Below are 27,010 nucleotides of genomic sequence, written 5' to 3'. Positions count from 1 at the left end.
ATTAACCTTTCGACCTTTGACCTTGTCAGACTGCACCAATATTCGAACTAGACCAGCACTTTAAAATTATTTACCTTCGGTGTGAGTTTGGTGGTCAAACCTCAAAACTGGAAAGTTAATGAAAGAACACCAAATTGTTGACAATGCATCGGCATTGTCAACGATGACAGACAAGAGATGCCTATGTCTCACTTCTGCTATGCAGGCGAGACAAAAACAACTGGCTCCACAAAGCGATCAATTTGATAGCAGCCAGCAAAAAATCTAATGGAAACCCTACAAAACATGGGAGAAGACTGTTGATGGAGACATTAAAACACCTGGCGTCATCAACAAAGATCCAACTGACAGGAAGATTCGGAGAATGGCCATCAGGGTAATGAACTGCCTAAATCTATTATGTGTAAAAATTAACTTTAAATGTAGGCAGTGACGATGACAAAGTTCCGATATTCTTTAAAAGTGATTTCCCTTTGTTAAGACTCCACTGTGCAAAGATGTCCTTCCCACATCTTAGATATCGTCATTGAGACACCTCATCTTTCTAGATCATGTGTCATCATAGTGACACGGCAAAACAAGTGTCGCACAAACAGCAGCGCAATCACATGATCCACAAACCTCTGTGTCCCATGTTCACCTGATCAAGATATTTTCCTGAGAACTTCAAAATTCCTCTCAAATTTTCACTAAGCAATAACCTTCACTTACACAATATTCAAAAATTAAAGTTTCTCCTTTGAAATTCAGTCCCTATAATTCTTTCAGGTTCATGTCTACTTGCTTTGAAAAATCTCATATTGATCAAGCTGACACAAAATACTTACAAACACATATGTGTGTTGTTGGTGTTTTTTTAGCTTAAAAAAACAAATAGAAATACAGTTCGACCTCGATTATCCGGCCTCCTTTTATCCGGAAATCTCTATTATCCGGACGCGTTCAGGCAGTGAAGGACTTCTTTTTTTTTTTCATCCAAAAATTGAGAAAAAACAGTGACTTTAAACTCAATAAAACTTCTAAAAAACTCAGACGATTTACCTACAATATTCCCGACAGAACTAACATGAATTCACACCACATTATCATCGCAAAAGTAAGAGACTACAATTTTGCATAGGCTAGCATAAATTACACCACCGTTGCGGGGGTGTACGCTACCTGCCTAGCTGCCAGTGCACTGGGACGGCAGCTTGGACGGCAGCTATATACATTAACATTGTGTCTCCCACATCCGGCCAATTCGCTTATCCGGATAAGCGCCGGTCCCGACATGGCCGGATAATCGAGGTCGAACTGTAACACAGAATCACCTATTACTACTGGATATCATCCTCCTATCCCGGTCAACATACTCAAACAGTGTGACACTTCAATCAATTTATCATGAACAATAAACATAGCACCTGGAGGCAATATCACTGGAAACATTTCATAAAGATTTTTAGTCACGACTGTCTTCTTGTCCATCCAGAGGAACATTTCATCAAGTGTTTGGTCAGGGACTTTCACTGACAAATTGGCTCTCAGCCAATCAAATGCAAGAATTTCAGTAGCTTGCAACATTTGCCAGTGACTGACAAGTTTCATGAAACACCACCCAGGAACTGATCTTTTCTTCAAAATATTCAGCTGCACCTGCACCTAAAAGCTCTTGCTCCTCGTCCACCGAGTTGTAATTCACATGGCTAAAATCATGACTTCATTAATACTGCTACATGTACATATGATAACAACAATCAAAATCAAAACAATAACAAATCATTAATATCAGATGTAAATCTTATGAACACTTTTATGGCAAGAACTACACCGAATGAGATATTTCTCACAGGGGAAGTTTCAACTTGCCATCCAGGATGCAAGGGTTGAGAAAAGGAATTGTACTCCATGTTTTTTCTTGATAACCTTACAAGATCAGTGACTGAATGACAAAATATGGAAAGTAGAAAGAATATGAAAGAAGACATTCAATAATATAAAGTCATTAACTAAGCAAACCAAATACAAAGGAGCCATAACAAAAACAAAATAAGTGCTGGAATGTCTCATAATGCAGCCGAGATATCACAAGCGAAGTTGAGTTTGTACTACTATGACGGGAAGAAACTGAGCAAATCTATCATTTGTAAATACTACTGTCTGAGGATTTCTTTCTTTTTTTTTTTTTAAGAATGATTTTGTCCATTTTCTTACGGTGGAAAAGAAAAGCACTTTCTAAACAAACACAATAAAGATGCATTACAGGAACCTAAGACAAAGGAGTTGTGCCCCCATCCCCTGTATGCAAGTACTATTTCTGTAAAGTGGTGATTATCATAAACATTCTTAAACACTTGATTGACTTCTTTCCATTTTCCTTCAAGCGATATCTGATGTATCTTCTCAAATCTTCCAAATTATATCATGCCCTCATAAATCTCCCATCGAGTTTGTTCATGAAAAAAAAAAAAAGCAAACATGAAATTATTTCTTACTTCATCAAAGATTTCTCTAGTCTTAACAACCTTTACCATATACAGTTAACAATAAATTGTATGAAGTGAGGGCTTGAATTTCTCCTTCTGAGATCGTTTTGAGCACAGAACGTACAACAAAGTCTGCATATTTTCTTCTTGTCAATCCAATGTTCATGGTATTATTCTTTTTTTGGTACGATCTATCATTAATTAGAGCAAAATGAACCTTTGATGGGAGAACATCAAAAAGGAACACCTAAACAGTACCACACTGAAATAACATCTTCAATTAATTCACCGACATGATTTTAAAAATGTCTAAATTTCTTAAAATAGCCAACACAGTGGTCATGTGTTAAGCCATTGAAATTACATTTAACCATTAGCTCATCAGCTAACCCAGAATATCTACAATCTCCGAGCTTCACTTGGTATTTCATATTGTACCTTGAGTCCCCCTACTCTTTATGAAAACACTGTGGTCAACTACAAAATGAAAAGAACTCCATGTTCATTCCAGATGTTGAGTAGCAGAATATTGCTTTACCTCAAATCTACAAAACTTGGTCAATTTACCACAGTATATTGCAAAGATCGTGAAAGGGAGATATCTCCCTTTCACAATTGCTAGACTAACATATTTCACCTCAATCCTCTGAATATGTTTACTTACTTACACTTTTACACTTTAAATGTATTTTTACTCCAATCTGACCAAAGTGACCATTGAACCAAAGATCAAAAGTGACTTCCAAAGCTTTGTATCACTACTGTGAATACCTCATATCATAATCTCTACTACTTGAAAGAGGCTGCTTTAATAGCAAAGGTCTGATAGGCCCTATGGAAGATTTCTGTAGGCCAAAGGGACACATAACCCAGAGGTTGCACAGAGATCACTTTACTGACGGGGTTGGGTTGAACTGCAGAGGGAATAGCTCTGCAAAGGTCAAAAGATGTCTAAACTGATTTAAAACTGAAATGACCTTTGACCCTGAGGTCACAGGTTCCTACCCAAAGCATGAATCACCAAGCTGTGTAAAACAGTGGCTTAGATGGAGATCAGCCTGGCTGTTTGGGAAATATTCTTGCGTCTTTATAACTGACATGACCTTTGACCCAAAGGTCAACATTAATTTCCCACTTAAATACTGACACTGAAGATCTTATAGTGGAACTGCTATAGAGGTGACTTGCAAACGATGGTTGAAGGTCTGGAAGAATTGATTGATCTGAAATGACCTTTGACATAAAAGGTCACGGTTAACTTCTCCAGCTGAGTCGTGACAGAGAAGGTCTCGCAGTGGGGCTGCTGGAGAGACAGCCTGGTGAAGATCTTTTATTTTCTACAACTTGAAGCGACCTTTGACACAGAGGTAAAAGGTTACTTTCCCAACTGAATCATGGCGGTGAAGGTCTCGTAGTAGATCTGCTGGGCTGGCGGTGGGTCAGCGAAGGTCAAGTTGGTGGTCTGAGAGAAGATGATCATGGCGGTGGTGAGGAAGGCCAGCCAGAGAAAGAAGCCCACGGCGAGACCAACGTAGCAGAGACGACGGGCCGTACCCGATGCCCGCTGGGCTCCAATGATGTCACCGACAGATGCTCGGTCACGAACCTAAGTGAAGAAACATGGGAGACATTCCAAGTCAGGACAAGCCACACAAAAAAAAAAAAAACCCTCAACTCCAAGTTGTCAAATATGCACTTCTTATATCTAAATTTACATTGTTGTTTTACAGTCAAACCTGACTTAGCAGCCACCTGTCTGTAGCGGCCCCCTGCTGTATACAACTACTGAAAACAATTCCCTCTTACGTGAAAAGAGAAAAAGCATGTGAAAGACCCTGCCTGTCTATAGCAGCCACCTGTCTACAACAACCACTGTTTTCAACTCCCTTGGGTAGCCGCTCTAGACAGGTTTGACTGTAGTTTGTTACTCATTGGGATAAACAAAGTGCATGTAATATTGATACTATTACAAATTATCTTAATTTGGTCTGCAAGCTGCCATGGTAATTGTTTTTTTAAATGAAAATAAATAAACAAATATTTGAATAAATAAATGAATCCCACATACCTGTCTGGACTTGAGGATGGCAAAGAGACCGATTGGAGGAAAGAAGACCAATAAGAAGACCGAGAGACCGAGGTAGTCCCTACAGGGAGGACCGTTGTACTGGACGCCAATCACTGAGATGTTGGACACAACTGGTCTGACCTGCAAAGCAATAACAGAGTCAGTCACAATAATCATACATTTACCTGTACAGAATGATCCTGTTGCAACTTCATCTAACACAGTTCAGTTCAAGGAATACTTTTCCTGGTATCGCATCGCAATTTGCTATGCATTTTTACACCACTGCTACACAAACTAATTTTTGTATAGCAGTTTTCTTCCATAGAAGTGTACAGGATACCATTAGAAATATTGTTCATCAGCTGAAATTGCTAATCAAATTTGAGTTGGAAAATTATTCCCTGCAGTTACAAATGTAATTTCAACAAAGTAAAATTCAGATGCCAAAATCATATTATCATTACTAACAGAGTCCCGTTATTCTTGTGTACAGACATTTTCGCAAACGAGGTCACAGACATTTTTGCGAGATGTTATTTTTCACAATTTGACACTAGTTTTTCCTGAAGTTTGCAAAAATTAAATCGTTGCAAAGTATACCAGCTATTTTTCAGTATCAAAAAGTCTATGATGCAAATTCCCTTCAGTAATAACAAAAATGTCATATAATGAGAAATAAAAACTGCCAGTCCCAAGGACTTTGTTATGATAGGAGTCGCCAGTACTCTGATAAAACTGTCTGCCTTCCAATGTCAGCCGATCACTTCAGAAACTTTCAGAAAATTTAACTCTTCACATAAATTATATGCCATATGGTGTAGAGCCCTTGTGTGCCATATTATTGTGAGATGGCAATGCAATGCTTGGGAAAATGTTTTCTTTTTCAAATCTATGCAACTTTTATAGAATGTTGTAACCCTGGACATGTTAAACAAGCAAAGTTGTAGAGAAAATGTCAAGCTGTGCTCTGATGTAAATTGTACGACAAATCTAGGATTGCCTTTCTATCAAATGACCAGGAGATTGTCAAGGTATCATTTTTGTACACAAAAGAGAGGAAGAAACTCAAAATTTACTCGCAAATCCAGAAGAAAACCAATTGATAGTCAATCACCACATAAAATGCAAGCAACCGTACATGTGACAGGAATGGACTCACGAGAAACGCTATGGATACTTCGGTATTTGACGATTCGTCGATCGTTTTTGGCAGGTTTGCGTGTCTGAGCAGAATATATGCGAAGTTGGCACTCCATCGACTGAGTCGGGCGTGTGAACGAGGCACAAAAAGAGTTAAAGCAAATTCTGTCAGGAAATGTCTATAACAGAAGAATTCAGAGTCAAATTTGACTCTGCTTTTCAACAGTTCGCTCAGGGGAGACTTGAACATACTACAGGGATTCAACGTTTATACTCACAGCCTGTGTGTAGACCCCTGGGTAAGTGGCATACGGAGATCTCTGCATCCCATGCTGGAAATTAGTATCCTGAAGTCTCGTGTAAGCTGCAAAGTTTGAGACAGGAGATATTAAGTACAGTTGAACCTCTCTTATCCGGCCTCCCTTTATCCGGATCTCTCTATTATACGGACGCAATCTCGCTGTGATTTTTATTTTTTTTTTTAATAATTACGGGAGGAAAGGGGGATTCCCAACTCCTTGAGAACTCCTACACAAACACACATGAATTACATATTACTTCCAACATTAACATACACCTCTATTTTGGGGTCTGTTACTGAGTATAACAATGAAAAGGTTGCAGTATACACATTACTACATGTGGGACTACAATGGGCTACATCAGTACATGTGTATGTATATGTACATGTATAAAGCATCGAGTCTCCCGTATCCGGCCAAATCCCTTATCCGGATGAGCCCCGGTCCCGACTTGTCCGGATATGAGAGGTTCAACTGTAAATCAGAACAGTGTCACTGAACAATTGTTTTGTAACCCTTTTCAATAGTGCACTATAGTCACCAAGTAGCATGCATGCTGGAGTGTTTTCTCAGCGAATTGGCTCAGATGTCCAGAAATCAACTGTCAGTGCAGTGATTAGGGATCTAATCTTCTTAATTCCCTTTTGTGTTACCATTGCCTCCATGTTGCACATTTCTACACCTGAGTGGGGTTGCTAAAGTTTACAACATTTAAGATAAGTTTGGATCTAGATTTATATGAATTCTGATCCAAAAAAAAAAAAAAGAGGTTAGTTTAGCTAAGTACATGACACAAGTTTAATAAAGTCACAAGCCTGGCACTCCAAAATCATTATCATCATTAGATTTAAAATCATCATTTCTAGCACAGCATCATTATTAATCAATATTATTTTGGTCATGCATACAGTCATAAAAAAAGTGCAACATTTCGAACATATTTGACAAAACTGAGAAAAATGATTTGACACATGCATGGCCAGGTTGGGGAAACTTGTATCTGACATCCAATTCCAAAAGCTGACATCAAAGCTCTAGAATACTTAGTACCCCCTTGATTTTACTGTAATATAGTGTACTGTAGCCCACCACACACTGTAAGTGTGAACAGCCCGAATGCATTGGAGCGCGTCGTAATGAGGCGCACCCCGGGGTTAATCACACCCATTAAGGCGCTATGACCCATAATAAATTATGTTCTACTTCAAAGAAATCAACAAAGCCAAACTTTTTGACTAAATTATATTCTAAATCCATTATACTTTCAACGTCTCGCACCTTTCGACCATTCATTAATAAAAATTAAACACAAACGCACACTTTCTTTCAATCTCAACAGTCAACTCTCCACCAGAAATTGCCCTGCCATGAATTAACAGCATTCATACACAGTGACTGCAGATGGCATTCCTTTGCCTGGACCAGTCCAAATTAGTGTTTATTTTGTACCGAATCTCTTGTGTAAGTTGTAATGACTGCTGCGACTACCGACGGTTGGGAAGCTCCCGTAACATTTGAAACGTGGCATCGACATCAGCATACAGTGTACTATTATACTAATTACTATTAGGGCATTTTTTAGGCTATATATCTTCGATATTGTCAAAGACAATCTAAAAATTTTAGAAGGGCGTGAACATATAATCATAAACAAAACAAGGTGATGCCCTGTGCAGTGCCAGTGGACCGTGAGCTGTGCAGCAGCGCTGTGAAATGGTTGTACAATGCAATGTACTCAGTGAAATCCAATCCAACAGTAACAGTACGCTACAGAAGTACTGCCTGGATGACATGCGTAGCGATGATGCGGCATCGCTGTGAGATGCCCAATCACTGTAATGAGCTTTGAGAGAAGCTAGTGAACAACAAACATATCATGACTGACATAGATTCGTACAGTAGCCAAATACTGTTTTATTGTCAGATCACTGATAAACTCCGACACTGTCCAACTTAAAATGGTGAATAATAATCAATACTTACGTGCAGACATTTTGAGCAGGTTTTCGTGATAATTTCAGCAAGATGGATGCAGCTCCACAAGATCCATTGGTTTGTTTCCGGCAGAAATAAATAATATCGGGATCGTTCATTACGATAAGGGGGGAACTCCACCATTAATCTATTCCAATTTCAATCTGTTATGATAATTCTTCGAATAGAATCACCAATTGGAAACTTACTCTGTCTAGTCTAAGGTTTTTAATCGTAGAAATGATTTTTGATTGTTTTTGCTTCAATATGATGGAGTATTGAATCAAGAACGATTATTATGTCCCCTTTGTGGAATAGACGCTACTACAGATGATGTCATTTCTCTCTCCTCGATCCGATCATCCTCCCGAGCTAGCTGAACCTCGCGCGCGCGCGGTGGACGCAACATCCATCCGGAGTAGATTGGATTCAGCAGATGGATGGATGGATGTGGGGAAAGCTCCCATCAACTACAACCCTATGTACGCCGAATATGCTCAGTGTGTGTGTGTGTGTGTCGTGTACATCTGTACTCAATACGCGTACTGTGCGTGTGTATCGTTCATGTGTACATGTGTGTACGAGTACAACATTGTAAGTGCGAGTCATTACGTAATGGCTACCCTTGATACTCCCCTTGGTGTTTGTTGTGTGAATATTGCAGTCGTGGACTTGGAGAATCGAAATTTGCTCAGGTTTTTAGTGTACAGACTCAATAACAGTTGTCGAAGGATTGAGGGTGAGTCTATAGTAATCTGGTGTCGTCGGGTATTCAGGGTCTACCGCGTTGTTCACAAAATACCGGACTCTGTCGAGGGATCGAGTTCTAGTTCCACAACTTTAGTTACTTAGTCCCATGTGTATAAAATCACGTTTTGTTTGTAAATGATTTTTAGATTCTCCGTGACATTTAAAACATCGAAAGAACACTGCCACTAATCGAGGGCCGAGTTTCGAAAATCATCATTGTGTTCATATCCTTCTGGTTTTGCTGTATAGGGATCTTAAATGTCTTGAAACTTCAAATCTTAGTAATATTTACCAGACATCATTGGGCATTGTCATTGGAGTAGAAAAGGGTCATCATGGTCATTATTGACATTGCCTAAAATTTGATTTATTTTTAGTATTTTAGAAATTAAGCATGTAGCAAGTAGCATTGAGCAATCACAGCATTGCTTGCCGTGACTAGACATTTCTAGACAACTATAGATTATCTTAACTTAAATTCAAGGTTCAAACGTGAAGTATAGCCTTCTTCAAACATGTTGTTACTAATACTAGAGTTCTAAATGTGAGTTAGAATTCATAAAAATGGTGAATTGACTGACTCGAGTGAGGAGAGAAAAGGGCGAAGTGGAGAGTTTTCACTAGACCCCTGTAATTTCCAGCTTCCCGGGTAGACCTCCATTCTACCAGGTAAAAGCTTGCTGTTTGCTCTCTTCTTTGATACGCAGGTTTTCCATTTCTTCAGCCACAGCCATAGGTCTAGTTCTTCATCTTACTAAACAACTGGACACCTTTAGAAATGTTTGATCATACAATTTTTAACTTACAGATTAAATTGAACAAAATGGAAGAAGTTTAATATATTTTATTAGTAGGCCTAAATGTACATTTAAAGGATCCCCACACTAACAGGGAAGCTAGAATACAGTAAGTAATACAGCGTACTGTACTGTTTGCTTGTTCATCATTGTTTTTTGCTGATATTTCTCTCTTTTTTTCCCTTTAAATGCCAGAGACAAGATTATAAGACGCAGTATGGACTTCAACAGCAAGGAAAGTATACGACAGAAAATATGGAACTATCTTGAAGAAAATGACATCGCTGCTTTCCCACGGCCAGTTCACCATCGCATACCAAACTTCAAGGTGGGAATCTTGTATCTAAACCTCTTCCAGGGGTTACTATATATTCCCAGATGTCAAGTGTCCAACGAAGATAGCTCTAGGATCTTTGCCGTATTTTTTTTTTTTTTCCAAAGGGGGGTGAGGACGGATAGTGCATTATGTTATAATTAGAGATATTCTTGACTGTGAAACAGAGGTCCAGAGGTTGAATCCTGCTGAGTGCTTACGTCCTTGGACAAGATGTTTTACCCATCATATGTCCCTCTTGCTTCGGGTGTAAGAATAGGAGCCCGGCATTGATTGGTTGGGTAATGAAATGGCATGGTGCTGTGGAAGAACGGTTATTACTAAAGAGGCTTCCTTTTGTAAAAATAAGACCATTATTGAGTTATCATAATTATGATTCTATAAGATATGAAGTTTCTACTCTACATTACAGCTTCAAAGGTAGCAAACATGCATCTCACTTTTTAGCTTCACCCATACTGTACTCTCTACCATACTTTGCAAGTGCTCATATTGTAGAGTCAATGAAAATAATAAGGCTGCATTGGGCCTATGATATATGGAGAATGCAGATGTAACAACACATGTGAATCGAAAATATGTTTGTTTGATATTTTTGGATTCTTTCCCTTAGAAGATGAATTCTGTTGTGCTCTGAGTAAATGAAAAACAAGTGAGAAGTATAATGGAGGTCTCCAACTTAGAGACCTTACAAGCTCTAATGAGAGAGAAGGATTGAGTTTTATGTTACATCTGACGTATTCTACAATGATTGCACTTATTCTAGAAAGTCAGGAGAGAGAGACTATGTATCATGATACTTTTATCCAGGTAAAAAGTTGAATGCACCATAGATAAGGAAATGCTGTTGGATTTTAATGAGTTTCATGAAAAGAGCTAGTTGGAGAGGTCAACAGAGTGTTAGCTACCATGGAAGATATAACAGTCTTTATATAAAATATTGATTAGGAAACCTACTGAATTGAGAAGGTAAATAAACACAGAATCTATGTAAGTCTATGCTAAGCCAGGTAAATTTTATTCATATATATTCCTTCCCCCTTCAATTCCCGTCCCATCCCCCCCCCCCTCCCCCCACCACTGCCTTCCCTACCCAGGGGGCAGCAGCTGCCTGCGATCGTCTCCAGTCCATGGAAATCTTCCGTAAGGCGAGAACTGTCAAGGTGAATCCAGACAAGCCCCAACAACAAGCTCGCTTTATGGCGCTCGAGGTGAGACCATGAATTCTAGCATTTCTTTTTACCTGTACAGTAAAGAGGCAAGACTTCCTTTTGATTTTTCAGGCACCATCTCTTTTATATTCTTTGATTTTGTACCATGACATAGCAAGAAACCTATAATGCCAATGGTAATTGTCACGGTTAAAAGGTTGTTGTTAGAGTGAGGTTTCCCCATAGATACATGTATCATGTGTATCCTCAATTGTTGTGTTTTTATATTGGAGTGTCAATGTTTCATATGCTTGTACATGTGTGAATATTGACGTAAAAAAAAAAAAAAAAACATTAACAGAGACCTGTGCATTTTCAAAGAATGACAGCTTGCTTACACATTTCTTTTGTTTTTATTTCATCTGTAGATTTGGATATTATTTTATTTGTTACTTTATTTTGCCACTTTTCTGTGTCTTTTTCTTTCTCTTACCAGTGCTCAAATTCCAACCTCTCTATTATTTCAGCCTATTTTTCTGATGTATAGCAGTAGTTGTGACATTAGACAAGGAAAGCGATGGCTATGATTGTTACAAATGACAAGAGCACAGCTTTGATAACCTGGATGATGAAACAAATTGTTAAAATGAAAAACTACTTCATGTTCAGTGATAATTCAACTATTCTTTCAACTGATAGTCACATCAGATATCATTAGCCAGATACACAGACACAAAGAATGAACAAAATGTGATTTACCGGGTATTAAAGGTAGATGAATTTCAAACTTGTTACAGCAAATAACTTTTTCTAGCTTTCTGAAATCTTATGACATATTCACAGGCCAGGAAAACGCTCCTGGTCCCGACCCCTCGCCTCAAATCGGGTCTCTTCAACAGGATTGATCCACCTCCTGGAGCTAACAAGAACATGCTCAGAACATGCTCCTCCTCTCAGGTAACTAATATTTCTGGTGCCACTTCCTGGTTTCGTTTCATTTTTTTCTTTTTCTTTTTTCTTTTTAACGATAAATAAGAGGGGGGCATGTGCCTCTTGCGCCCCCCACCCCCCCCCCCCCCTGGATCCGCCACTGTATTGTCTACACTATACACATTGAATGTTTAATAGAGGCAACTTGTGGAAATGTCATGCCATGAAAGAGGCCGTCGGCTCCAATTCGCGAAGATTTCATACTGCAAAAATATTGTGTTTTACAGTCATCACTTTGTTACTTTCTTCCATCTGCAATGTACATCCATACCTACTTTTGTTTTCAAGAGCACTATTGTAAACATTCCCTGTAGTTATTTTCGCTATCTTAATTGTCAGTGTACTTGCTGTAAGTGTCCTTCATTATTATGATCATTGTTACTTCTTCATCTGCTGTTGCCATCTTATAATCATCTTTCTTTTGATACTGAACAATTTATTCCCTGCAGGGTGTCAGGCAGTACAGTACACCCATTGGTCTCAAGGCAGAGGTCAAAGTTGACGTGGTCATCATTGGGTCAGTCGCTGTCTCTCCAACAGGTCAGTCTGGGTGTCAAGAGGTTAAAGTCTTTGAGTGCTTTCGTGCTGATTGATACAGAAAATCTCATTGCATTGTACACACTGTCCAAAGACCCTGGCACAGAAAGGGTTACCAAATGCAAAATTTTCACCTTTACCAAAAGATGAATAATGCGCCTCATGGCAGATAACTATATACAGAATAAGATCATGTAATGTATCAGTCAACCAAAGATTCTGATGTGATATTTGAGGAGTTTTGCATAACTTTCCCTGCAAAAAGATTTCCAGATGCAGCTCTGTTGTTGTTTATGCACATGACCTTTAACCCTTCCATACTATTTCCTGTTCTCTAGGCCTTCGAATCGGTAAAGGTGAAGGTTATGCCGACATGGAGTTTGCCATGATGTCTTCCATGGGAGCTGTGACCCAGGAAACGGTTGTCGTGACGACGGTACACGACTGCCAAGTGTTGGACGACATGCCTGAACACCTGTTTGGTGAGCATGACCTCAGCGTGGACTATATTCTGACCCCAACGCAGACCATTCAGTGTGACAACCAGCGGGTCAAGCCAAAGGGCATAGCCTGGCATCTCCTGTCAAAGGAGAAATTCTCTGAGATACCGATCCTCCGAATCTTGAGAAAGGAAGAGGCCGAACGGGGTGTGGATGTCAGGCTGAAGGAAGAAGTGCAACATGTTCAAAAAGGAGGGGCTGTAGACTCTAGCCAAGCATTTTGTGCAGATAACCCACATGACCTGTCCACTACCAAGGAGAAAACTTCCTCACGAACAGCTGGAAGAGAGTCTAGTGAACCAAGGGATCGGTCTGAAAGATTTAAAAGTTCCCATCAACAGTACAGTCTTGAATCCAGACAGGAAGAGAAGCAAAGGGGGCTGAAATCATATCACAGCAGTGACCGTGTCACTGACCATGATGATTCAGGAAGAAGTGTCCGCAATGGGGATGGTGAAGACCGAGGAGGTCATAATAGTATAGACTGGTCAGGTCAAAAGTCAAAGGGCTCAAAGCCTGCCAGTGGACGGAGACGTGACTTGGGTGGGATGTTTGCATGGAATCAGCCAGGAGGGGACAGCCAGGGAGGGGGATGGAGATGAGGATGGCATCCTCAAAAAGAGATTATGTTATCTACACCAAAGGGGGATGAGTTTATCCTCTCAAAGGGAGGTGAGGTTGCCTTCTTCAAACAAATGGAGATAAATTTATCCTCTTCAAAAAGAGATGAGTTTCCCTTTCAAAGGGAAATGAGGTTGGGCCCCTTAACCCGTTGAGGACGTTGATTTTGCTACAACACGCATTTCCCATAGACGCTTGCCCGAGTATACTCGGGACTCGTCCTCGACGGGTTAATATAAGTTAACCTTTGTCAGATGAAGCTGACTTTTTCTCCCCAATGGATACAAGTTGCCTCCGTCAAAGGGAGATGACTTTATCCTTCTCAAAGGGAGGAGAGGTTGACTTCTTCAAACAAAAGGAGATAAGTTTACCCTCCTCAAAAAGCAATGAATTACCCTTTCAAAGGGAAATGAGGTTGGCCCACTGAAAGGGAGATGAGTTTTAATACCCTCCTCAAATGAAGCTGAATTTTTCCTCCTCAAATGAGTTTACCTTAATTAAAGGGAGCTGAGGTTGGCCCTTTCAAAGGGAGAGTAACAGTAGTTTACCCACCTCACTGCTAAATTATCCATGGAAGTCAGGTACCTTGGTAGTTTAACCCTAACCCTAACAAAGCCTGTCTATGTATGTAGGTTATAGCCACCCACCCCCTTCCAGATCACGATTAAAAGTCGGTACACCCATTGCCTGCAGCACAAACTACAAAAATTTGTTGTTGACACTGTTTTGAGCATCAAAATATATTACCAATATATTTGATAAATAAAAATTCAAATAAGCATGCTTTTATCAAATTTGATATAAAACACAACTTGCATAATTGCAATTGTGCATGAATTCACATTTCTGAGCAATTTGGGGTTCACCAGGCACGCCTCCTCTTTATTTTTGGTTAAAACAAAAGAAAGAAAAGGAAAAAATGGGGTGCGTGCACCCCCCCCCTTTAATTTTGCAAAGCGCCTCCCTTTACGAGTTCCAGGATCCACCCCTGATAATGGGCATGTGGGCAATTTGGTACAACATGCTGCTAAACATTGAGTATATCGAGCAGTTCCAGCCTTTTTGCAGGCCTTCTTACTTTATATGAGACTACCACTGTAGGGTACTAACATGGCAGAGAGCGCATTGGTGTGCACCGGAGTCCAAATCTATCACTGTGTCAACCCTTTTCTCACTGTTAGTCTTGAATAAAATGTGAAAGTGCAATATAAACCCATGTGGCCTTTTCTTCAAGGCTAGTCAGTTCTTGGTTATTTTATCAGTATGACAATCCTCACAGTGTTAACACAATCAGTTTGAACACACTCGGGTCATAGTTTGCCTGCAGAAGGAGACAGGTCATATAATTTACTCCAAGTGTTTATTTGATTCAAATAATTGAAAAGCTTGTTTCAAGAACTTGCGACGTTGTAACAAAGAAAAGTTTATAGATTAGTCATTAAAATTCATTGGCAGAAATACAAAAGTTGACCACGATAATTTTGTGTTTGTGCGTGTTTCTTTTGGATGTGCATGAATGTTCATCTATGGGAATTTGATGCATGTGAGAGGTGGTAATATTGAACATGAATTCACTAAGTAAAAGCTAGGGATACTGTTAGGGAGGCACACTTGCACCAATAATTAATTTTATCAAGAGGGTCATACAGTATATCGACTGAAAGAAAAATGATTGTTAAAAATCTTTATCACCGACCAAGAAGAGTGCCAAAGAGAGGAAATTGCACTTTATCCAATTAACTTTAAATGTGATTGCGTGAAAATGAGACACATAGTTCACCCGATTGACATATATACCATGATATATAAGAGGAGTTTCTTCACAAAAACCGATAAGTCCCTTTTTGAAGATTTTGAAGTACGGTCTCTGTCATAAAGTACAAATAGTACCTTTTAAATGGTATGTTGGTCACTACATATAAAGGTACATTTTTGAAGTTATGGTCAAAAGAAGCAAAAATTTCTTATTATTCTCTTTATTTTTCTTGGCCTTTAATCTGCAAATATTTCCATGTGGCAAATATGGACTTACCGGTTTTGCGAACATATGAAGAGTTTGTTTGCAAAAACCGATAAGTCCATATTTGCCAAATAGAAAATAATGAGAATGATAAGAAAATTTGTGCTTCTTTTGACCATAACTTCAAAAATGTACCTTTATATGTAGTGACAAATATATCATTTAAAAGGTATTATTTTGTACTTTATGACAGAGACCGTACTTCAAAATCTTCAAAAATGGACTTATCGGTTTTTGCAAACAAACTCTTCATATATATATATATATTTTTTTTTTGGGGGGGGGGGGGGGGAGGGTGTAGGAGTGATAGATTATGCCAAATAAATTCAAGCAACAACATAGCAACAATCATCATGTCATACACTGTATCTGTTTTGAAAACAACAAATTTCATTGTCTTCAACTTGTCTTGCTCTGACTTTATCATATAATAATGATAATAATAATAATAATAATAATGGAAATAATGTATCCAGTTACCAGGGTAATAATAGTCTGTAAAGCACATTGAGAAAATTAACAAGTGTGAAACACGCTGTATAAAAACCAGCTTTTAACTTTATTATTACTGTTATTATTATAGTAATATCAATATTATTTTATCATTATTGTTATAACTTTTATTATTATTGTTGTTATAATTATTATCATTATTATCATACAAGTCAGTCATGATATTAATAATAATGATAATAATAATAAGAAGAATTGCATTTGTATGGGGCTTGATACAGGTGTTTCTAAGTGCACTTGTAATATTTATACCAACAAAAAAAAAAGACCAAAAAAATAGATATAGGACAAACGGAAGTGGGATATATTTTTTTCCAATGTAAGAAAGCTAGGAGATCTGAAAATTGCATTTCGTAGTTCAGCTATTACAGATTATCATTATTGTACATGTATAATATCTCATGTATATGTAATACATAGTACAATAAAACATCTACCCTTTCTTTCTTTCTTCCTTCCTTTGTTTTTAAGTATAGCTATAATGCTGAATGAATGTCGAAGCAGTATCAATAATTTAAGGGTCAGCTTGCTGCCTCAAAAAGTGTTTGCAGACATTGTATTTTAAAGGGACGATACAGTATTGGTGGAGATGAAAATTGGGCTTTTAACTTTTTGCGAGATACCAAGAAAACACTTATGATATACTCTACAGAGCATACCATTTTAAGAGGAATTCAAAGTTTATTTGATGAAAATCGGGTTTGGAATGACTGAAACATCAAAAAACAAAGCAAAACAAAGCGATCGTACTAAAGTGTGGGTCCCACACTTTATTAGAATCGCTCTTTTTTGGATATCTCAGCCATTTCAAAACCAATTTTCATCAAATGAATGTTGAATTCCTCATAGAATTACATGCTCTTTCATATTTCGTAAAAGATTTCTCATTATCTCTGAGTCACTAAAAAAAATGTTAGAAACCTGAAATTAGGTCTCAACCAATACTGTACGATCCCTTTAATAAGTTTTGAAATGGCTCTTTATAGTGAGATTGTAGGTTGAGAGAAACCAAAGCTGATACGGGAAGAGAAGAGAAATCCCATTCAAAACAAAAAGGAAAAACAGAAGAAACCGCTTGATAAAAGCAATATGGGTGTGTATGGTACTACGGTGTGATTTTTTTTTTCTTCTTAATTTGAAGTATTTTTGTTCATTAATTTGTATAATATATTCCTTTCTGGCTCTATTTTTCTCTTCTCCTTTCAATCCCCCGATATCTGTTCCTTCGTTTATACCGACGACGACAATTTGAACCAGTACTGTGCGCGGACAAAGGACACACAATCTCAGGCCAGGGCAGATTGTTTAAAGAAACTATTCAAACCTGAAAGTAACGAAATAATGCAATACATCGACAATCGACACCGAATTAAACAGTAGTAATAGCCATGATTTCAGAAATCATGGGTATAGGCCTATACAGTCATATTGAGGGTTCATCTGGGATTCGAACCTGATGCGGGGGTTGGGGTTGCCCATTATGAACCCCCTATAAATCTGCCCTCAATATATAGATGATCTATCAATCATTCAATATCCTAGTCCATTAGAACAAACCAAGGAGGTTTAAGAGATGGAGTTCCAACTGGCTGTAATAATTATTCAAACAGTTGTCACTTTTCTATTGATGTACAAAAGAATTCCATAGGTGCATCTGTGCCTTTCGTGGCGGGGTTTGATGCCGCCGTCTTGCTGAGAAATCTGAAGATTCATTTTGAACGTTAACTTAATGTTGGCTATATTTTGCTTGTTTATCTATTAAATGAAACGAAATCTCACTTAATGATAAAGCTCATTAAACAAAGGTCAATCCCTTCAAGAAATATGTGCAAAAGTATAAATCAGAGCTGTATCATGTGAAAGTGTTTAAAACTGTACCCTCCTGGAAAGCCGGTTTTATCGCTTTTCCACTTGATTCCTCCAAATGAAACTGATATGGAATAATCTTCGAGTATAATTATATATTAATAGATATATCAGATTAGTGGCCGGGCACGGCCAGTCGAGTAATTTTCATTTTCATTTCATCATTTTTTGCGCAATTTCTATTCGCGCATCCCTGTGTCTTTACCATTATATACCATCTATCTTTTATAAGTAGGGATGGCGAAAAGTAATTACCATCACAAAGACATATTTTCGTTAGAAAGTGGCTGATGATTATGCAATGAGACATGAGTCAATTGTCTTCCTATCTGCGCGGCAGATCCAGTATGCCACATGCTTCAAATACTTTCGAGTGGCGGCATCAAACGTGACTTCAAAGGAAATACGACAGTTGTGACTCCATTCTCTTGAACCTCCTTGAGCAAACACTTTTTTAGAAAGTAACCACGAAAAAACAAACCCGTATAACAGTCCACTCGACTAATTGCTGATTGTAGGCCCCAGTATCAGACTCAGCTGGCGCCGCTTGTGACATCAAGTTCCTGTTTTGTTTTGTTTTTGTTTTTTCAGATATTTTAAACTAATTTTATCCATATATTCTATACTATTTTTTTCTTCTATTTTATACTATTTTTTCTTCTATTTTATACTATTTTTTTTCTTTTATCTTTCTTCCGATTACTTGGATACGCCCACAAAAAAAAAACAACTTTCCAAACCAATATTCCTGTTGTGACCTCATTGTATTCTGTCAATCATTGCTAAAGTACTGACATGTTTAGCAAAGGACATTTTAATGCACCTTCCCTTCGATTCGGCACAATACTTGCATGTTTCTGTGATATTAATGTGACTAACAAAAGTTATGCTGAGTCGAGGGTAAGGTGCATTCCAATGTATTTTGTTAAACATATCAGCACTTAAGTAATGATTGACAGATGAGGTCACAACAGGAATATTGGTTTGGAAAGATTTTTTTTTTCTTTTTTTTTTAATCTGAGTAAAAAAGACAAGACAAACTAATTGAAAATAATATGGAATGTTTCTAGATAGTCGTTTCACCACAAACATGATGTTGAGGGCATCATAAACCAAAACAAATCAACATGCATTTGTATATCGGAGAACCTTTAAAATGACTTCACCGGTGATTATACGTTTTACAGAAACACAACATGAAAGAAAAAAAAAACAACAACTAAATAATGATAAGTAACTAAATGAGAGAAAATGCACATTTAACTAAATATTGTGCGTCTGCATTCTCTTCGTTCCTAAAATTCCTCCTTTTTTCGTACAGCTTTTAGTCGAGTACTTTTTTTCTCCCCTTTTCATCTCTTCTTTTTCTTTATTTTTTGCCTCCCTTTTCTTTTCTTCTTCTTCTTCTTCTTCTTCCTCTTACTTTCCTTCTCTCTTTGTCCCCTTTTTATTTTCTTCTTCTCTATATTCTTCTTCTCCGTGTATGCTTTCTTCTTGATCATTCTCACCATAGTCACGGTATCATCAGTCTCCTCACTTATTCCTCCAACCTCCGTTTATCGACTCCTCAGTCCTCTTGACATCCTGCTGCAAAGCAAAGTTTGAGGGCAGCATTTATGAAATTAATCCCAATAATATACCACAGTAGTGGTGCGCTACTATCTCCTATGCACAGCGATCCCTCACCACGCACCGACTACAGAAGACACGCGCGCTCTGTGTGCGTATGTACAGTAATACGTTTGTAAAACGCTCCCTACTTACAGCTAGCAGCTGCAGTCATCATCGAATCGAGTCGACTCGCACTTAGTACAGTAAATGCGTATGAGGTACAATTTACGCACGTGTACGAATCATGTACGCACGGACGTAAAATCGGAGATTTAGTCGGTGGCTGGTCGGTGATCGTCGAAGTCGAGACCTGAGGTTGTCTTGTGGCCAGCTTTTTCTCTGCTATCGGTATATTGAGAGTAAGGTAAATATTTTTCATGACAAGTGTTATCATCATGAAGAATGGTGAAAATTTTCTGCAATCTACATCAACTGCCTTCTTCGTTATTTCAACAAAAAGGAATCGAAATTTTGCCGGTATTGCGCCGAATGTGTGTATGTGCGCGCGTGTCTTTTCATTGAAAACTTGGATGTGATGTGTATTGTCTATGGCGGGTTAGAAAGTTGAGTGGAAAGAGCTCAGAGCTGAGGAGGTTGTTGCTCTCTTGATTTCGGCCGGGTGTAGCGGGCTAATCATCCTTTGCACCGGTCATGTCAAAAGTGTGAGTCCCAAAGTTAGTGACCGCGCGATTTTCGAAGAGCACCATCTAGTCTGTAGCTTCTTATATGCTTCTTAACGTTTCTCGCTAGAGACTCTTCTGCCATTCACTAGACAAGAAAACTTCTTGTGCATCTGTGCATGTATGGCGATTTCTATGCGGTTTAGTTTTAGGAAGTTTTGGCTGTCTACCCTATTAAACGTTAACTGTTTAAAAACTGTTTACAAGCATGCCATGATTAAAGTATTGTTTGGGGTAGTCCACTAGTTACTTAGAAGGTTTACAACGACATCACAGCTGACCCAGCTGAAATTGACAACTGAATCATTTGAATGTTGTGGAAAACTGAGCTTTTTGTAAATTTTGTGGCTACATTCAAATCTAGTCCAGCGAGTAGCAGTACGGCAGTAGCTCTGTTAGCCCGACCAGACGCTGTTACGCTATGCGAAAACAGCGTCTGACGAGCGCGGCATGCAGCCTCAAAGTGAGGAACCTCAACACAACTAGCACTACAAAACTTAGGAAAATGTTAGCCCGACCAGACGCTGTTAATACGCTACGCGAATACAGCGTCTGACCAGCGAGCGGGCACCTTCAAAGTGGGGAACCACAACACAACTACAAAACTTATGAAAATTTATACGTTCTTTATAAACAGTGTACACGTTACCAAACGTTACTCACCTCAAGTGCATGTTTGTATTAGAGAAGGTTCGTAAGTCCATTGAGAGCCCTCGTGATAAGTCCGTGGAACCAAAAAATGATACTTTCTGGCGGATTCCCTAACACCGTCGGGGTTCATCGTTGCAGAATTCAAAATGGCGCCTTGATCTCTGCGGAAATCTTTTGCGTGCGTGCGATGCGCTGCTTGAGTGTTGGTGTAGCAGCACCGTCGACAGCGCGACCTTTTGAAAGGGCATTCAGATCATGTGACCTCCCGGATATTGGAAATGGCCTGGCGTGAAAGACGATGTACCGTTCGTGAACCGTTCACACATGCTGCATATAACCATCATTTTAGGTAAGTTATTAAATCTAAATTTCAATATTCATAGCATAGATATGAAGTCTCATTATCACTTTGTTCGTCGGATGAGTTTGAAGTGACAAAAAAATGATCTAAAGTATCAAAATTCAATCCGATCGCATGCAATCGTTGGACCCTCTTCGTGTTTGGAGCTTCGTTGGTACAGCCCTGTCGCGCTACGTATGTACAGCGGCGACTGGGCTGTGTATAGTTAGGAAAATGTATACTTTTCTCCTTTAAACAGAATACTTTACTCACGTTAAATGCATGTTTCTATTACAGAAGAATAGTTCGCCACACTGGGTCCATGGAGACCACTTGCGATAAGTCCGTGGAACAAATAAATGACACTTTCTGGCGCAATTCCTGACCGTCGGTACGTCGCGACGTACCATGTACAGCGACTGGGCTGTGTATAGTTAGGCCTGGCGTGAAAGATTGTGTACCGTGTGGACATGCTGGATATGATGATCAATTTCGGTAAGTTTCATTGCGTACATTTGAATACTGATAGCATCAGATGTAGAGTAAATATTGAAAAGTATACTCGTTGAGTTTGAGGTGACAAAAATGATGTTAAGTATCAAAATTCAAAGCTATCGTAATACGATTACGTCGCTCTCCTAGTGGTTGGTGGTCGCGCGCGTACAGCCCTGACGCGACGTACCATGTACAGCGACTGGGCTGTGTATAGTTATAGCTCTGTATGATTAACAGGGTATAGAAAATCTGCCTGGAAAAGTATGGGTTTTAGATAAGGGAGGCGGTCTATCTGTTTCCATATTAATTCTTAAACGTTAGACTTTAGTAATTTAGGCCGTAATTTATACAACTACGCTGTGTGTAGCTACTACATGCGTAATGTTACAGCAGCATGATGCAGGATCATTTTCGTGAAACATTATCAAACTCGATACTGGTAGTCTCTATTGGTAGAATTATGGGGCATGGTGTTTGTCAAATTTATAGAACCTAGACACTACCACTACTCAGAGCACAGTTTTAGTTGTCCTGCAATACTTGTGACATTAGATGCTTAAAGAAAAAAAAGAAAAAAAAAGATTAAAATTGGTTTGGACAAGCTTTGGAGGAGTGAACTCATCAAGTTTGATGCCATTCCACTCCAGGTGACAATGGGGCCATGACGAGAACCCAGCCAACTTAGAGTTGAATTACGGCCAGATGTTGGCATGATAATAGTGATATCTTCTTTGATACACAGTATGTCTTTTCGCTTCTTTTCTTGCAAGGATAGTTCCTTTTTCATTGTTTTTTCCCCCGGTGACAGCAAAACTCCAAATTTCAGCGCAGTTTGCATCTCCAATTTTGTGGGTTGATGCTAAGAGAGCTGCCAACATACTCTATGTTGTGTCTTGTCAACAAATGACTTGATGTTTATGAGAATTCAGAATTAGAGACTTCCATTGCTTGGCATCGGTGATGCTGGCATATTTAAATGCTCAGAAATTACAGGTAGCTGTTTTTTGTTTTTTTTGTTTTGTTTTTTTTTGTCATTTTGTCATTCATTTGCTGTTGTTTTTTTCCATCAACTGTTAGGACTACAATGGACCAGTCTGACCAGGCTATGGACTCGACGAGTGAAGCTGATGAGATGGAGTCAGATTCTGTTTCCATGGAGACCGACGAGGATGATGATGAGGATGACAGTTCCTCCATGGATCAGGATCAGCCTGAGCAATCTGAGAGTACAGCCCAAAAATCAGGTGGTAGGTAGAGCATGGAGACCTGTAGGCAGATGCCATGGTAGAATATCGGAAAATACTTCCTTATGTCCCCCTCCCCCCCCCCCTCCTAATATCAAATACAGATTTTGCCACACCACTCTACACTACCCTAACCTTCCTAGCTTAAAGGGATGGTATAGTATTGGTGGAGATAAGGATTGGGCTTATAACTTTTTGTAAGATACCAAGAAACCACTTATGAAAAATACAGAACATACCATTCTATTAACCCTATTTTAACTGGGGGGGGGTCAAATTGACCTCCCCTCGACATTTCACGCCACGATTCCGCAACGCGCAAAGATTTTGCCACGTCGTTTCATGACTTTTTTTCATTGAAGTCTCCCGCATATTTTGAGACCAAATTTGCGACGTCCGGGCACACCGTTCTGAAGTTACTACGCAATGTTTTGCATATATGCATCTCAAACCCAAAAACAGCTCAAATTCATGATATCGTGTGCAAATCCAATGCAAATTGTGTTTTTTGGTTTAATTGATATAAATTAGATTATTTCAACTTTTAACCATTGAAATTAATCAATTCTAATGGAGATAAGCTTGAAAAAGTGCCTGCAACAAATTTTGGAAAAAAAAACAATAGAACACAAAAGGTCGAAAAAAACAATAAAATACATAAGAAATTAACAAAACAATAAAAAACAAAAGAAATTGATTTTGATTGTGCTGTTTTTTACAACAAAGTTGTTTGATGTGTCGTGAGGAACTCGGACACAAAAATTTAGCAATCCTTCCGTCTTTTTAATGGAGTTATAGGTGAAAAATATGATTCCATGCATAAATTTGCATAATTAATTTATTAAAAATAGAAAGCCAATATTTTTATATCGTATGACCATGTACAGCTGTAATCTTGTAGTTGACATCCGGCTCTATCTTCAGGCAAAATTTTGCAGCGATCACGCGATCGGCGGCCGAGATCTGAAGGGGGGGGGGGTCTAAATTGACCCCCCCCCCCCCCCCCCAGTAAAAACTTGGTCTCAAATAGCCCAGTTAAAATAGGGTTAAAGTGGAATTCAAAGTTTATTCTCTATGAAAACTGGTTTTGGAGTGACTGAGATATAAAAAAAAAAACAAAAACAAAGTAAAACAAAGCTTTCCTAATAAAAGGTGGGTCCCACCTTTTATCCTGATTGCTCTACATGTATTTTGGATATATCTTGTCCATTTCAAAACCAATTGTCATCAAATAAAAGTTAAATCCCTCTTGGAGTTACATGCATTGCTCTTTCATAATTCAAAAGAGGTTTGTCATTATCTCACCAAAACATGTTAGAAATCTGAAGTTAGGTCAAACCAAAAACTAAACGATCCCTACCACAAATGTTGTGGATCTCTGGATCTGGATTGATTAAACAAAAATTCTAGAGTCAGCACTGTGGTGTGATGTGCAGCTAATTACAAGGGAGGTGACACTAGAACACATCTTTGAGTAAGAATTAGAATTTTGAACCTGCAGGGATGCAGACACATTAAATTGGTAAGTGGTGGCAATATTGTGCACCTGTGCATAAAGTAGCAAGGGTAGGGTAGTGAAGTGTTATGGCAAAATTAGTGGGAGGAGCATAAGGAAGTATTTCCAAATTTTGTGTGGAGACTGTAGTAACCTTCTGTCAATCACCGAAGACAAACCTCTCCAATTTCTATTAGTCTATATATGAATTCTGGAATTGCTGATAGTGATAGAGAACCTTTGTTTACAATTCATGACAGAACGTTGAGACAGTATGGCAAGAGAGGACTCGGGGTCTCAAAATACCGAGTGTGACAGTCCAGTTTTGGGGTCTGCAAAAACCGATTTTTTATGCCTCCGCCACGAAGTGGTGCCGGAGGCATTATGTTTTCGGGTTGTCCGTCCGTCCGTCCGTCCGTCCGTCCGTCCTTCCTTCCGTCCGTCCGTCCATCCATCCTTCCGTCCGTCCGTAATGAATTTTGTGGACAAGGTAACTATTGAAACCTGTTGAGGTATCCTAATGAAACTTGGCATGTATGTGTATTAGGGGGTGAAGTTGTGCCTATCAACTTTTGGGGGCACATGCTCAAGGTCAAAGGTCAAAAGGTCAAGGTCAAATACATAAAATTTCCCTATTTCCACCATATCTATTGAATGCCTGAAGATATTTTCTTGAAACTTAGTGTATACATGTATTACCCAATTAAGATTCTCTGGTGAAAGTTTGGGTCATGAGGTCAAAGGTCAAAGGTCAAAAGGTCAGGGTCAAATACATAAAATTTCACTATTTCCACCATATCTATTGAATGCCTAAAGAGATTTTCTTGAAACTTAGTGTATACATGTATTACCCAATTAAGATTCTCTGGTGAAAGTTTGGGTCATGAGGTCAAAGGTCAAAGGTCAAATGGTCAGGGTCAAATACATAAAATTTCACTATTTCCACCATATCTATTGAATGCCTGAAGATATTTTCTTGAAACGTAGTGTATACATGTATTACCCAATTAAGATTCTCTGGTGAAAGTTTGGGTCATGAGGTCAAAGGTCAAAGGTCAAAGGTCAAAAGGTCAAGTAAAAATATTAAAACTTCTTTTTTTTCTCTGTACAGATAGTGTACCTTGGAAAATTGTTCAAGGTATCTTCATGGAACATAGTATGTACATCTGCCCCCCCACGGAAAAACGCAGTAACTGACATTTTTATGGATGTTTACTTTTTTGCAAAAATGAATAGTTTACCCAATGCTCTCCAATGTTAACAGGTCAGTTTTGCACAAAAAAAAATGAAAGTGACCAAAAATGCAATTTTTCACTTTTGCAAAAAGCAGTAACTGCATCCAGTTGATTCAACTTTGCAAGTTTCCCCACGGAAGAAAGCAGTAACTAACAAAGCCCACGGAAGAAAGCAGTAACTAACAATTTAGTCTAATCATTCAGACTCTGTATAGTCCTTCCTGTAGATTTTTTTCCCTAATACCATTTATTTTTTCTACTAATTTTTTTTTTAACAATGTAAACAGCAGTTTCTTCCATAATTTAGGGGAGTAGATATAAAAAAGAGTGTTTCACCAGTAACTTGACTCTGCCCGCAGGGAATCATATGACAAGTTGTAGAAAAAGCTTCTTTCTGGAGACTAGCAAACCTGGCAGACTCAGCGCGCTCAGAGTGTAGAATACGCGTGCAGCTAGCTTCATGCGCGTAAATTCTGCAGCATACTGCACAGTAACTAGCTAAACACTGCATCACATCACAGTCATCACTTGCACAGTATTGCAGGTCTGGTACAGTCTGAGTGATCTTGCCAGTGCTAACCATGCTGTCACACAGTTTCTGCGGTCCAGGCATGCCTGTAAATCTATCATGAATTGCAGAGGAAAAGTCATGGTAGCCATGGCTTTGGCCAGAACAAGAAAATCTAGGTGAGCTGAAAATATATTGAAGGGAGATGAGCACTAGTATTAATACACTAACGTTAGATGTAGGCCCTATAGGTCTACCGCGTACCAGATCTAACGTTACAGAGTAGATCTATTGTTAACTGTTTAGTGTTAGACAAAATGTCAGTAGGCCTAATCTAACGTAATAGATCTAACGTTGTTAGGTCTAGCACTAACATTGGGCATAGATCTGTAGTCTAGCTTAAGTGTAATGTCAGAGTTCGACTAGGATCTAAGACGAAGAGACTTGATATTTTATTGTCTAGTCCAGGGTCATGTGTCAGGGGCAAGCTAGCCGGGCACTTCAAAGTTCAATTAGGGTAGGCCTACATGTACCTTATTTTTACACAGAATGCCATTCAATTGACAAGACCTAGTCTAGGTCTAGCGTTAGGTCCTAGATCTTATAGATCTAGACTAACCAGAAAGTAGAAGAACTTTATAACCTGGTGGTGGTAACAATTCTCCTCCTATGGTCATGTGACATGTGCAGTTACTGCTTTTTTCCATGGGGAAAACA

The 27,010-nt window shown here is 38.8% G+C and overlaps 3 protein-coding genes across 3 annotated transcripts in view; 2 read left to right on the top strand and 1 right to left on the bottom strand.

Annotated features, from left to right (window-relative positions):
- Positions 1–3,505: 3,505 nt before the first annotated feature.
- LOC140226421 (proline-rich transmembrane protein 1-like) lies at positions 3,506–8,041 on the bottom strand. The gene is made up of 4 exons (XM_072306896.1): positions 7,965–8,041; positions 5,958–6,043; positions 4,537–4,677; positions 3,506–4,074 (listed from the first exon to the last, which is right to left on the bottom strand). The coding sequence occupies exons 1-4, from the start codon at positions 7,972–7,974 to the stop codon at positions 3,844–3,846; spliced, it is 468 nt and encodes a 155-aa protein (XP_072162997.1). The 5' UTR covers positions 7,975–8,041; the 3' UTR covers positions 3,506–3,843.
- Positions 8,042–8,579: 538 nt separating this feature from the next.
- Positions 8,580–13,820, top strand: LOC140226420 (methenyltetrahydrofolate synthase domain-containing protein-like). The gene is made up of 6 exons (XM_072306895.1): positions 8,580–8,694; positions 9,698–9,830; positions 10,934–11,047; positions 11,831–11,944; positions 12,427–12,517; positions 12,853–13,820. Exons 2-6 carry the CDS (start codon positions 9,720–9,722, stop codon positions 13,614–13,616), a joined length of 1,194 nt encoding a protein of 397 aa, XP_072162996.1. The 5' UTR covers positions 8,580–8,694; positions 9,698–9,719; the 3' UTR covers positions 13,617–13,820.
- A 6,112-nt stretch (positions 13,821–19,932) lies between these two features.
- LOC140246928 (uncharacterized) overlaps positions 19,933–27,010 on the top strand; it is a 41,083-nt gene continuing 34,005 nt past the window's right edge. The window contains exons 1-2 of the mRNA XM_072326248.1: positions 19,933–20,009; positions 22,889–23,058. Coding sequence (XP_072182349.1) covers positions 22,896–23,058 — 163 coding nt within the window. The 5' untranslated portion in view covers positions 19,933–20,009; positions 22,889–22,895. The remainder of the gene's footprint in view (positions 20,010–22,888; positions 23,059–27,010) is intronic.

This window comes from Diadema setosum, chromosome 3, assembly GCF_964275005.1.
Source record: "Diadema setosum chromosome 3, eeDiaSeto1, whole genome shotgun sequence".
NCBI lineage: Eukaryota > Metazoa > Echinodermata > Echinoidea > Diadematoida > Diadematidae > Diadema > Diadema setosum.
The sequence above is the reverse complement of the archived record's forward strand: the minus strand, read 5'-3'. Positions and strand labels throughout refer to the sequence as shown.

What these genes read in the sequence shown, in the direction of transcription:
- LOC140226421 (XM_072306896.1), bottom strand. An exon ending in CAGGGGTCTACACACAGGCT is followed by an intron (nt 4,678 to 5,957) that starts GTGAGTATAAAC and finishes ATTGCTTTGCAG; the next exon opens with GTCAGACCAGTTGTGTCCAA. An exon ending in CCATCCTCAAGTCCAGACAG is followed by an intron (nt 4,075 to 4,536) that starts GTATGTGGGATT and finishes TTCTTCACTTAG; the next exon opens with GTTCGTGACCGAGCATCTGT.
- LOC140226420 (XM_072306895.1), top strand. Translation starts at nt 9,720, where the DNA reads ATGGACTTCAACAGCAAGGAAAGTATACGACAGAAAATATGGAACTAT. An exon ending in ATCGCATACCAAACTTCAAG is followed by an intron (nt 9,831 to 10,933) that starts GTGGGAATCTTG and finishes TTCCCTACCCAG; the next exon opens with GGGGCAGCAGCTGCCTGCGA. An exon ending in GAACATGCTCCTCCTCTCAG is followed by an intron (nt 11,945 to 12,426) that starts GTAACTAATATT and finishes TATTCCCTGCAG; the next exon opens with GGTGTCAGGCAGTACAGTAC.